We start from the raw sequence: 14,124 nt of genomic DNA, 5'->3' as shown, positions 1-14,124 counted from the left end.
GATGACAGCGTAGAAGCAGAAAGAGGATTATAACGGGCAACAAAGGTCCAAAGCAACAGAATCAAACCCAGGACGTTGTGGTTATATGGCGCTGTAACTATTAAGCTACCAAGGCGCTCCAGAAACTCTAGTTATGATTAATACAACAACAAAAAACTAATAATAAAAACAAATAAATCACAATAAGTCAAGTTTTCTTCAGCTGTGTAGCCATAAGCCTCCCAAATGTAAAAGGGACACACCCACGAAAGCATTGCTCAAGAATTGATTGGATAAGTTGTGAATGTTTAGTGTTAACTGTATTAATTACAACACAGAAATGCTCACGGAGACATTTCGCAAGGCAGCCACAGTGGGCAGTTAGTTTTACACTTGAGGGAGGCTGCGGCGGACAGATGTTCGACAGAACCAGCAACTAAATGCAAAGCCATAGTTAAAACAAAACCACTCTTCTTTAGTTGTTTTTGTTTCTGTAATCTGTAAGAATAAAATCAGATAAAGTCATACTTGTCTACGACCTGTGAGCGGCAGGTCTTGTGGATGGAAGGCTGCTGTTGGTGTGGTTCGTTTAGTCGCAGGGAGTGTCCGCACAACTCGTTGTTTTTGTGTCTGTTGTGTGGGAAATGTCCGTGTCCCCACCTCGGGCCAGAGCAGACTCTCTTTCTGTATTTGTCATTCACTCTGTTTCTCCCGGTTAAGTCAAGGTTCAGGAATTTGAAGGAAATAGCCGCGGCCACTGGCCAGAGTGTCTGCTCGCCGCATACACTCTCACGCATCCTCACACACACACACACACACATGTGCACACCTTGGAATGTGTGGAGGAAGTCACTGTGCTATGTGCCGGGCTGTGGGCTGACATGATGTGGTGTGAATGCAAAGGAACAGACAGGGGGGACTGTGTGTGCTGGTCAAAAATAACTATAACATGAGTGTGATACAGTACATTATGTGTCATGAGAGGGAATAGCAGCATGGGATGAGTGGACATAGAGGGTGAATGGATGAATAAAAAGTAATCAGATTAACTCACAAATCTCTAATCTAAGATGTAAAATGTATAAATACATTCAAAAAGAAGAATATGAAACAAAACCTGGAAATGAAAGTCCAGCAGACGATTGTAAAATGAGTTCCTCCATTCTAATAGAGTGGTCTATTTAAAGGCTGGCTATGCTTGTAAACACAACATTCAAAGTTGCCCCCCCCCCCCCCCAATCAGGGGTAAGGTTCAATAAAATAATAAAATACAGCCAGAGGGCAGAATGTCTGCAGCTAGTCTGTCATTAGTGATGATTGAGGGGATTCCTTTGGTAAGAGTCGAGACATTGTTTGTTTTAGGAAAATCCTGCATTACCTTTACAGTGTCTTTCACATACAGAGAGTATAACCTCCGTTTGTATACAGTCAGTGGAGGAAGATTCAGTGAAACTCTTTTCCCTCTTATACGGCTTCTCTTTGAACATGTTGTTGTTTTTTTTGTTGTTAGATTAATCGTTTTAACACTTCACGTGGAAGTGTTTTTTCCTACTTTATTTCCCTTCATTTGATATTGCTGAAATGATATTCCAGGTGCTGATGATGATCTTGTGTTATCTTCATTTAGTCGTCTATTACAGACATTATGTTGTTGGATGTCCTCTGAGTGAGTTTGTAATCTTTTGTGATTGCATGGCTGATGCCAGCGCAGTCTACACAATACGTTTGTCTCACTCTGCTCTTGTGCAACCAGTCTCTCACAGACACACACTCACACACACACACACACACACACAATCACACACACACACACACACACACAGGTTTGTTGCAAGCCGTGACACATAAAGTCAAAGCCTCCTTCAACCCCTACCTGTGTTTTGAAGTCACTGCTTTGTATCTCTGTGGATGTCATGGTCTGGTTGTCACCAAAAGTTTCAAACACCTGGCAGAGATCCCCCCCACACACACACACACACACACACACAGAGACATACACACACACACACAGACAGACACACACCTCTTTCTGATCAGTTGAAACATGCTGAGGGTAGAGGGACCCTTACCACACCCGAGGAGGATTCTGTGTCCATGTGTGTCAGCCAGACTTAAGTACCTGCACAGTGGGATTATGCTGATAAGCTCGGCTTGGAGGGGGGGGGGCACCTGTCTTTCCATGTCCACAGGTGTGTTTTAGAGAACACACACACACACACACACACACACACACACACACACACACACACACACAAAGAGCTTTATATTTAACAGCACTGACCCCTGTGTCACTTTATCCGCAGGTGTCCTCAGGAAGACATTTCTCAGTCTATTTTGTATTCTGTCTTTCTCTATCTACCTGAGAACAATGTATATTTCAGTGCATCCAAGGGGACATGTGACTGACATGTCTACAGATTGTGTACTTTTAAACTAAATCTGTCGGGGTTGGAAGAAACCCGCTTGTACCGAATGAAGTCGCCTCTGTTAAAGACTTTTGAAGCTGAAAGTCAGAATATAATGGGTAGTTTGTCTGAAACACATCAGATCAAGTCATCCGTGTGTTTCTCTGTCCCTTCCTCTCAGGTTGAAGGAGATTGATATGAGCGAGTACGATGCTGCCACGTACGAGCGCTTCTCCACCGCCGTCAGGAGACAAGTTCAGTCTCTACGCATCATCCTGGACAGTTTACAGGTTAGCCTCCCTCCACTTGGCGTCACACTTCTATATTTTATTATGATTACTGTTCTTATTACATAATCCTCAACACTGTAGAACACACACCCATGTTGCTTCAGAGTCGGTCAGTGAAGTTTTGACAATAATCAAATTAAATATCTTAATTAAAGTCTTATTGTCTTTATGCATGTTATACGACAGATTGACAAACTAACTGACAGTTGCTTTGATCAGCAGCCGGTCAGAAAATGATTAAAAGAAAACGACTATCCTGAAAGCTGCATCACTTTGAGATAATTATTAACATCAGTAGAGCTGAATGTATGTGGACATGTCCTTGCAGCCTGAAGTTTGGAAATTTTGGAAACCTAAATGTCTTGGAATTTCAGTTTACGTTCTTTGGTTTAAAACAGCAGTTTGACATGACAGGTCTGCCTGTTCAGGTCAGTTTAGTTAAACAATTTAAGCATCAAAATAACACGCTATGCATTTAGATGAAATAGCTTTCTACTGTACAGACAGACGGTACTGCATGGAGTCCGGTTGACCCTGGCCGGTCACAAAACAAAAGTAGTGTTGAAGTTGTTAGATGACAATCGGTTGACCTTTTACAACCCCAGGAGCAGGATGGAGGGGGGGCGCTGTCCCACCGGAGCACCCTGATTGGTTGAGTGACTGAAAAGCAAGAGCGTAGGGAGTGGTGGTTAAAAATCCAGGATGTGATATTGTCTCCATTTCAGTATTTTGGGCTAGATTTTCCTCCCTTTGTTTGAGCTTCTTAGGGGATGTGTGTGTGTGTGTGTGTGTGTGTGTGTGTGTGTGTGTGTGTGTGTGTGTGTGTGTGTGTGTGTGTGTGTGTGTGTGTGTGTGACGAGAGGAAATTCACGCAGCATGTGAGAATGATTACAGAGCAGCAACACTAAGCCTCACTCTATTATCCTCCTGTCCAGGTGTGAAGCTCTATTTGTACAGTATATGTTGTGGTGGTGGGTGGGTGTTTGGGGGTGTGTGTGTGTGTGTGTGTGTGTGTGTGTGTGTGTGTGTGTGTTTGTGTTTGTGTTTTCCATCCAGGTGTTTGCAGCCATGCCAGCACTGGCTTTGAACATGAACTTTGGTTATTGTTTGTATTGGTCCTCGTAGCCCCGGGCTTCTTTCCCACTGTAAAGACTTCTGGAGATTATACCAATCTCAGCAGGCGGGACGCTGTGAAGTCATGTTATTTGTATCATACCTGAAGAGTGATTTAAAGATTCACACACACACACACACACACACACACACACACACACACACACACCTAACCATAGCTGGCGAGCTTTCAATAAACTGATAGTGTATTTTTTCCAGCCTCCGTCAGTCTGCCTAAAGGGAAACCCCTCTCTACTTATCGCTGAACAAAGAGCTGGCTCCCCAAACGTAAACACTCCAGCACGTCTTCATCAAACGTATCGGAGCAGGAAATCAGTCTTAACTGGCCAAAAGAAATCATAGAGCGATGCATATTTGCTCTTAATTTTACGCCCAAGGAAATAAAAACTTTTTTTTTTTTTTCAATTTCATTTACCAGGGAAACTACTCGTATCTTTGGCAGAGGTGTCATAACCTGTTAGGAGTCATGCAGAGGGAGGAGAGATATTTTGGGAATGATTCATGACAGTGAGCTTATTACAACATTGTCAAAAATAGAATTGCTCCATGAACAAAGAGAGCTCAGCAAAGTAAGCTCACGCTTTGTGGACCTGGAATAATGTGCATCTTAATCCTCCACCACTCACGTTTAAGTGATGGAAAATAAACCCGCTGCTGAACAGCTTTGTTCTAGACTTCATAAAACCTATGTGAACCATTGTGTATACATGTATTGTTTAATCCATCTTGGCAGTGTCTAGAATACAAATGACATTTGGGTAAAAATCATTATGACATTTATATTTGTCACATTTCTCACTGTATTTTTGCATGTAACCTGTGTTTAACGTGGTTGTTTGCCTGTACACATAACACCTACTCACGAGACAGTTATACTTTGTTCCTGCATTTCATAATGTTCTATTAATACTTCAAACCTCAACTATTGGAGAAAGTACGTTACACCGTCCTTATTTCTACTTTGTGGTTCACGCTCTACTATTGGTGCTGCAAGTTAGATAAATGTCCAGTCGTGTCTTTAGTCCTAGTTAAACTTTATTCTGAAACACTATATGAATAAACTCCAACCCAATGTATGTATATATATATATATGTATGTAATGACAAAATGGGGAAAAAGCTCCCCATGGTTGCTGTGATGCAACTTATTTCACACACACGTCTTCTCCTTTTGTCCAGTTTGTGCTGTACAACGTCTGTGTCCATTGTGTTCACTAGCATCATTCAATGTGTGTGTGTGTGTGTGTGTGTGTGTGTGTGTGTGTGTGTGTGTATCTCCTTGTGTCTATGGATGTGTGTGTGTGTGTGTTGCTGAATGCTAACTGTAGTTTGATTATAGATATAATGTGTGGATGAGCTGTGTGCTGCTGCGTCGCCTGTGCCCAAGACAAATGTCTCCTAAGGGAGACAATAAAAGGCTAATCGTATCTAATCTAAACAGGTATTGTTTCAACCCCTATCAGAAGTCATGAGACCTGTGCTGTGTGTGACATGACGGCTAATCTATGTTCTTTTGTGTGTGTACACATGTCATGTGTTATGTAAAAACAACCTCGGTACTCACTATCATCGCCAAGATCACCGTGACCCAAAGTGGGTGTGAAGGAGCGGATTGTGTTCCTGCTTTTGTTAACCTCCTGTTCTGTGAAGCAGCGCTTCTTCCTCAGGGAGCGACCTGAAGACAGGAGAAAGTGCTTTTCCTCTTCTCCCTCCTTCCATGTGACCACCACAAAAACAAGCTACTTCCCACAGGCCGACTCTTTGTATTGTTTATCACTGCTTATTGCTGCTGTATATACTGTATGTACTGTGCACTGACATGTATGGAGTCAGATCAGCCTCAGTGTTAGTTAATGCACACAGAAGGATTCACAAATGTGTTTTGTAATTTATATATACATTACTCTATGAATTATTTATTTTAATTAAAACATTTTTAAATTTAAAATGTATTTAAAAACAAGAAATAATTGTGTGTGGATCAGAAATGAGTTATTAGTAGATTCTTTTTTTAATATGTGGATTATTTGTATTATTTTTCCTACATACATACTGTATATCCATAAATAAATATATATATATATATATATTTAATATTTTTCTTTTCTTTACTGGTACGTACATAATAGCCCAATGTTTTCTCTTGTTTAGCTTTGTTGTCCTTTGTTTTTAGCTGCTTAAATTCTATTTCTGTGTACGAACTATGACAGCAAGATAAACAGAGTCGAATTCCTGGTGTGTCCTCATACCTGGACAATAAAGATGAGTCTGACTCTGAAATAAATATGGAAACAGGTTGGGAGGACAGGTGACGGGTGATGGTGGGGTTTTGTAATGTATGGCCCAGAGCTCATTTTCCACTCATGCTGTTTGTACTGTAACTCTTCCTCGTCTATAATGTGTCAGCCTGAATTACAACTGTCTGGGTTTCCTCCCCCCCGTTTCACAATCTGCCCCACCAAAATGAGATCGTTGTCCCCAGACAGATTTTGAAATATGTTTATTTATTTTGTTGATTAGTTCATAATATGTACATCTGTGTGTGTGTGTGTGTGTGTGTGTGTGTGTGTGTGTGTGTGTGTGTGTGTGTGTGTGTTTTCAGGCTAAAGGGAAGGAGCGGCAGTGGTTGAAGAACCAGGCTCTGGGAGAACTGGATGATGCTAAAATCATAGACGGACTGACTGGAGAGAAGGCTATATACAAACGCAGAGGGGAGCTGGACCCAGAGGTGTGTGTCTGTGTTGTTACAGATATTTAAACCACACTTTTATTTTTCCAGAGCCACACCTCCAAAAACACGCACACTCCCAGACTAACACACACCATTTTGACCTTTATCTGTCATACGATACATTCCAGTGGTGTGTGTGAGATTATTATTAAACCCTGTGCTTCACACACAGTTTCTAGTCATTTCACATGTATGGTTGAGTATATACACACACACACACACACACACACACACACACACACACACACACACACACACACACACACACACAGCACAGAGATGGTTCCCACACTAATCATACCAACACACACTAACCATAATGTGCATGCCATGTTTTTCCACCTTATTTAGCTCCAAGCATTGCATATTTTTGGTCTGGCGTGTAGATCTTAAATGAAGTAATTGCCACCAGTTTTTTTAACTTTGTTCTTTTGTGTCAACTGTTATTTTAAGTAAGCTACACCAAATTCCTCAAAAACACTTTCCAAAGTAGGTATTATCTTTAATTTAGTCATTAGTCGCGGCCGATTTCCTTTGAAGGTTTTGCGTTTTGTGTGGGGTTTTTCTACAGCTGGGCAGTCCTCAGCAGAAGCCGAAGCGTCTCCGGGTGTTAGTGGACGTGTCGGGCAGCATGTACCGCTTCAACGGCGTGGACGGCAGGCTGGAGCGCTCCATGGAGGCCGTGTGTATGGTCATGGAGGCTCTGGAGAGCTACGAGCACAAGTTCAAGGTGAGATTGGCTTTGGACGAAAGCATCTGCCACATTCATTTAATGTTTCTGAGGCGATACCATATTGACTGTATAATCGCAACCCACCACTGTTACTTTTCAACACTCATTTAGGTCATAGTTTGTTACCCAGCCTAGAGAGAAGGGAGGGTGGGGGGGGTATGACTGTGTGTAAAAAAGACGGGAGACAGACTTCTTGGCCCCAAAGAGACACTCAACCCAACCTTATACTGTTCGCATATCAGTGTGTCTCATGCACACACACATGCACACACACATGCACACACACGCACACTTCCGTGCTGCTGATCACATGTCGTGTAACTGCTTTCTTTGCGTAACATTTCTTTGCGTGCATCTAATATCTCATAAGACATCTTGTTTGTGCCCCGTGCTTTCTGCAGTCTTAGATTAATGTGTGTGTGTGTGTGTGTGTGTGTGTGTGTGTGTGTGTGTGTGTGTGTGTGTGTGTGTGTGTGTGGTAGGCATAGGCACTTAATAGATTCATGTCCTATTTATTACAGCCATCAAACCCCAAAAAAAATAAGCCAAAAATAGAACTAAAAAAACGTACATACTAAAAAAACACTTTTAAAAACCTTAATTTTTGTGATTTTAATTATATTCATATTTTGAATTGAATTTGAGGATTTCATATAAAAAGTTGTATAAAAATCGTAACTGGAAAAAAAATTGTAGTACAAAATAGATTTGACATTGTGAAAAAAAAAAAGAGGCTTCTTACCCAGCAACAGCGTTATGAACAGATGAGACACACAGCCGCATACCTCTGACCACCACAGCCATAACTGCCCATATTAGAAATGACCCATACACATAATACCTGAGTCCTGGAATAGATGACTGGAGCCCACAGTGCCGGGCTGACCCGGGTCTATGTAAGCCGCTCGTGACGTATGGTCCATGGGAGGCGTGAACACTTTCAGGGTTAACATACTGCAGCGGGTGCAGCTTGGAGCGAGGATAGTCTTCTATAAGTTACGAGCTGACATTTCGGCACCGTCGCACCTGAGTCTTTACACCTCAGTCCACGTACTATTCCAGGCCGTGCATGAGGAGGATACAAGGGGGGTTGACACAACGCCACAATAGAATATCGTCATTCTTTCCATTCATTGTTCATGTGGTACGATTTTATCTTAATAGAAGTGTTTTGTCTACGCAGTACGACGTCGTGGGTCACTCGGGCGACGGCTACGACATCGAGCTGGTCAGAGTGGATAAAGTCCCCAAGAATAACAAACAGAGACTCAAAGTCCTCAAGGTACACTTTCATAATCAGTCCGCTCTGGTTTTGTCTCTGCACACCTGTTGTTCCCACACATACCAACCCAAACAGACTGAAAACAGTAGTTTGTATTTTAATGCTTTCATTCTGTCTCGTTAACGTGGAAAGTTGCGACAGTGCTGCAAAAATGTTGTCTCAAGTGGCCATTCAGATTTTTTACGTGGGTGAACTGGCCCTTAAATATACAATTTCAAAATATGCATATGAGTACAATCCTCATAGCTTTTTGTAGCTGCCGGTCCTCCCCTTCTCAAGGTCCACCACCACAAACAACTTCTCCACCTGTGAGATAAACTGGATAATGCACTGGATGTCTGAACGTCTTATTAAACCTTTTTTCTTTCTGACCTGTTTCCTCCTCTTCCTCCCTCACCCTGCAGAACATGCATGCCCACTCTCAGTTCTGCATGAGCGGCGACTACACTCTGGAGGGCACCGACGCCAGCATTAAGGAGCTGGCGCGAGAAGAGGCCGACGAGCACTTCGTGGTGGTGCTCAGTGATGCCAACCTGGAGCGCTACGGCATCCGGCCCGAGCGCTTCGCCCAAGTCCTGACCTCTGACCCGCAGGTCAACGCCTTTGCCATCTTCATCGGATCCCTCGGCGATCAGGCCGAAAGGTGAGGAGGCGGAGACGTGGGCGGGGGGCATCTAGGGGGCGTTAAGTTGAGGGTGCAAATAAGGGAGGAAATAGGAAGGATAAGTTAAGGGGGTGAAATGACAACACAAGCCAAAAGAAGGATACGTATGACAGGAAGTAAGTGAAAAATATAATGAGGGAAAGTATAGGAAAAGATGCCAGAGAGGGGAGAGAAAAGGTGGAGGGGAGGTAGCGATGAAAGAGGAGCAGGGACGAGGAGATGGAGTCCATGCAAATAACTCAAAATGACTGATATTAGAACAGTAGCCATGTTGTCAATTTGAAGGATCCTGCTAAAGACGCTCAAAGTTCATCTCGACTGTAGCCGCTCATCCAAAACCAATATCAAAGAACTAGACTTCAAAGTGAAGTGGAACAATGACTCTCCAATTTAGTGTCTCTGAGGCCTGCTCATGTAGCTGCTGGTCCCGCTGACCTTAGTTGTCACATCCCAGATTACGTCCTGAGCTTAGCAGGCAGGACAAAAGAGGAGTAGAGTGCACTCTTCTGTCTGCTTCGAGGAGCCTCTGGCTTAATGGTTAGAAAGCAGTCACGAGCTCAAGGACCTTCAGAACGACAGAGGCCTGGTTTTGCACCCCGCTCATGACTCTGTGAAGAGTAAGAACCGCAAGAAAGCAAAGAAAGAGACCTCCGACCCTGTAAAACAGCGACAAGAGGAATTACTCTTTAACTCCTGATGCCAAGGTCGGGTAGAAATTAACTCTGAAAGACGGTTCAAGCTATATACAGTTTATGGGTTCAAGTCAGAATGTGAGGAGAGGAATGAGAAAGATATATTCACTTGTCATGGAAGCACGCATGCATAGGAATTTAGTTATGGGGAAGCTATAGAGTTACGTAGTTTTATGTTGAGACAGTTTATATCCCTGTTGACTGCACATGCTGGTGTGTGTCCTCGTGTAGAGGACAAACTACTGATTGAACAAGGGAAATGTGTAAGTACATGGGGGGGGGGGAGAAAGAGTGCCATCAGATGTAGTGGGTTTAAAGTGGCTGTGTTGTTCCTACACTCCTCTATGTGAGTGACAGCCCTTTCATTCACAAACACTGTACTCTGTCTAGCACCAATTCACACAGCAAACAAACAAGTCGGTCTTTCTCTGTTTGGGAAACGATTCGGTTGCTAAAGCTCTGTTTGACCTCAAACTTTTTTCTTTACTTCAGACTCCAAAAGACCCTTCCGGCAGGGAGATCCTTCGTGGCCATGGACACCAAGCAGATCCCCCAAATACTGCAGCAGATCTTCACATCTACGATGCTGTCCAATGCCTAAGACTGACACACACACACACACACACACACACACACACACACACACACACACTCACCTCTTATCAGACACATTCAAAACCTCAAGATTTGCTCTGACAAAGCTCGGAAGCTCGTCGGACTTTAAGGTTTAAGGTTGTGACCTATCACGCTCCTGAACCCGCCTTCTGTATCAGATTATATAACTTAATTTCAGCTGTATCAGTACTGAAGACGCTCCTTGAAGGGAAGAGACTGTTGTGGTTATTATTTTTACAGAAGCCTTCAGTCTGTCAGCCAAATCTAACAGTGAAATAATGTTTCGCCACCCTGTAGTGTCCCTCTAGGAATAGGTACTGTACCATGTGGTCTATTAAAAAGCCTGTGATCTTGTGTATGACTGTACTCTACTGTAAAATGAGACACACTGTCTCGGAAACAACAGTGACATTATGAATGCCTGGAGCCTGTCTCAGACCCCGTGTGGGGATCAAACGCACGGCGCTAACCTGTTGTTGTTTTCGACCAACTGCGCTGACGCACGCGCCGCATACGTCTTCGTCCTGTTTTGGGTTGTGAGCAACGTTACTCAGAGAAGGGAGGGTCGTGAACTTGAAACGGCCCTCACTCGTTTGGACTTCCTCGTCATTTATCGTCTGTCGCACAGAAAAAGGAACATGCACACACACACACACACACACACACACACACACACACACACACACACACACACACACACTCACACGCAGGAAGGAGCCACCTGACCTGACCGACACTTGGATGTGACGAGCGGCAATAACTTTGCTCCAGAGGAATGCTGGGACTGTGACCAGGGAATTTCCCCCCACCTGACTGTTCACGCTCTTTAAAGGCAGCCACTGTTACACAACCACCGGCTGTGTGTGTGTGTGTGTGTGTGTTTTCTTACAGCGTCTATGACAAAATGCACGAGCCCTTTCCTTCCGAGATCCGAGATCCCCTTTCATTGCCAGACCTCCCACTCCTCAAACACCTTTGGCCCCTGCAAGGAAAATTAGGAGGAAAAGACTCTCTGACGTGTGTGTGTGTGTGTGTGTGTGTGTGTGTGTGTGTGTGTGTGTGTGTGTGTGTGTGTGTGTGTGTGTGTTTTAGTTGTGCTTGTTAAGGGACTAAGTGCACACAGCTGTGTTTGTGCTCGATGACAACATGCTGCGCAGTCAGATTAATTAATTCACCCGGTCTGAACCAATTTGCAGACACGTGCATCCGATACTGTATCGGTTTCGCCCCTGGTTGTGATGCTTGGTGTCCACGCCTCACTATGGTGGACTCATAGGATCAATAGAACAGCCTCACTAACTATCAGTCTCCATTGATCGCTCTCCGATAGAGGGATGTCCGTGTTTTTATTAACCCACTTCCGTCCCCCTTTGACCCCCTTCTCTCACTCTGCTGATTAGTTGGAAAGATCAAACGTGACCTCAGTTAAAACTGGACATGTAGATTATCTGTAGACGTTTTGCCTACACGTCATATGTTTGCAGTTGAAACTCCATGATTGGGTTTGTTGGCATTTCAAGTGTGCAAATCAGCATGTTATAATCACATACTTTTTGAATCATTTTAGGTTTATTTAATTGTACATTGTTGTAAGTTTATGTGTAAAAGTAATGTACACAATTTTAATAAATCCTGTTAACATTGACCAGTTGATTCCCCAGGTCTGTACTGTTTTTGAGTATTACATGATTAATCACAACTGTGGTTCTGACGGTCCCTTGTCCTCACTGTCCTAAGAAGATTAGTTAGATTTGTTCATTTTGAATGTTTTCAGATAAACTATAGGATTACATATTTGAGATTGAGAGAATTTTTAGACAAGCAGATATCCCCGAATACTGCAGCAGATCTTCATATCTGTTGTCTAATATCTGAGACTGACACAAACACACACACACACACACACTCACCTCTTATCTCACACATTCAAAACCTCAAGATTTTCTCTGCAAGCTCTGAAACTATCAGACTTTAAGGTTTAAGGTTGTGACTTATCGCGATGTGTCCTTAACCCGCGTTCTGTGTCCGATTATATAACTTCACTTCAGCTGTATCAGTACTGAAGACTCTCCGTTTGTATGATGAGACAAGATAATGGAGAAAGTGTGCAAAGTGTGTTATTGTGTTCTTAGAAACCGAGGGACTGCTCAGCTTCACTCTCGTTTCTCCCATGGTCACTTTTTCCACGTGTTGTACTGATCCATCGACTCAGCCACAATCACCCAGCCCACTCTCACTGTTTTGACTATAGCCACAGCAACGCAACACTCACTATGCAGCTCTTCACAATTCAAGTTTCACACTACGTGGTCAGATGCCATGCTTTGCTCTTCCTTCAATGTTCTGGAAAAGAGGGTTCTGAATAATATTTGTGTGTTCAGTCACTGGCTCGCCTCTCGCAAAGTGTCCTGCTGCTTCCTCTGTTTGTTCCAAACTAACCTCTGGACGACTAAAACACGTCCTCTGGTAGAGGAATTTATTCCGGGGAAGGTACATCTGACTCGTGGAAGTTAGAATCAATCAAACTGTATTTGTATTTCATACAGGTTAGTTCAAAGTGCTTCACAGATGACTGACAAGTTGAAATGAGATAGTTTGGACTGTGAAAACAGAAAATACAAAGCAATTCAGCAATTTGACAATTTGAATAAAATTACACAAATGTAATAAAATTTAATTAAAAGCTATAACAGTGTGAAAAAAAATAGATAAATAAAAAAGAATACAATTATACAATTTAATTACAATGAAATAAGTGATAAATTAAATAACAATGAAATAGATATTTTTTTCACCTTAAATACAATAAAAAAAATATATTTAAATATAAAAAATGTCTTTAAACCGTTCTTAATCAAAGGCCTGGCTGAATAGGTAGGTTTTAAGTTTACACAACAGCTCTCATGTTGAAGCTCATCAATAAATGGCGGTAAAGTCAGTTTATCAGCTGGTAAAACAGATGCATTTAAATGAAAATGATTCCAATTATTACTTGGCTGTTTTGTATGTCTGCATTGTTATATTACTCACCCTACAATCTCTGCCTTGGCCCTGTCTGGCCTATGGAAACATTAATGTGGTGGTAATTACATCCTTCCCTGCTTCCTGTACTACACTGCATTATTGACACTCTGTTTATCACCATGGATTTGAAATGACAAAGTGACTCTCAGAATGACTTTAAAAAAGCGCTCACACACGCATTTTTAATGCACACCTGGTCTGCCTGTTCTGTAAAGCCCCGTATGATTAGAGCGGGGAGATAAGACGTCTAGACTAGGAGGGTATTACAAACGTTAGTCAGTGTTACTGTGTTTGTTTGGTGTTTGTCCATGTCTTACATGTTCTGATACTGTATGAGTCAGTCACAGTTTCTGCAGTTGAGGAAAAAAATCTGCGGAAACTCTGGTGATTCACAACGTGCAAAACTTGAAGCAAACTATTTTTGGGTTACTTTTGGCTGATGTCATCACATTTCAGTCCCTGTGTTTGACGAAGCAAATAACACAGGCAGGACATAAGTGTGACTGTCTCGGGTGTTGACTGCAGCATGATGGATCCCTGTACAGACCACAGAGGGACACCTCGGGGAGACATTG

General features: G+C 42.7%; 1 protein-coding gene across 1 annotated transcript in view; it reads left to right on the top strand.

Annotated features, from left to right (window-relative positions):
* Positions 1-12,170, top strand: part of vwa8 (von Willebrand factor A domain containing 8) — a 58,029-nt gene extending 45,859 nt beyond the window's left edge. Inside the window, exons 40-45 of the mRNA XM_068702467.1 lie at positions 2,566-2,674; positions 6,411-6,536; positions 7,111-7,269; positions 8,456-8,554; positions 8,959-9,197; positions 10,403-12,170. Of these exons, the coding sequence (XP_068558568.1) occupies positions 2,566-2,674; positions 6,411-6,536; positions 7,111-7,269; positions 8,456-8,554; positions 8,959-9,197; positions 10,403-10,511 (841 nt within the window). The 3' untranslated portion in view covers positions 10,512-12,170. The remainder of the gene's footprint in view (positions 1-2,565; positions 2,675-6,410; positions 6,537-7,110; positions 7,270-8,455; positions 8,555-8,958; positions 9,198-10,402) is intronic.
* The last annotated feature ends 1,954 nt before the right edge of the window (positions 12,171-14,124 follow it).

This window comes from Cebidichthys violaceus, unplaced genomic scaffold (genome assembly GCF_023349555.1).
Source record: "Cebidichthys violaceus isolate CVI_PGR_0920_01 unplaced genomic scaffold, fCebVio1.0.p SCAF_11, whole genome shotgun sequence".
Classification (NCBI taxonomy): domain Eukaryota; kingdom Metazoa; phylum Chordata; class Actinopteri; order Perciformes; family Stichaeidae; genus Cebidichthys; species Cebidichthys violaceus.
This window is presented reverse-complemented; position numbering and strand designations above follow the sequence as displayed.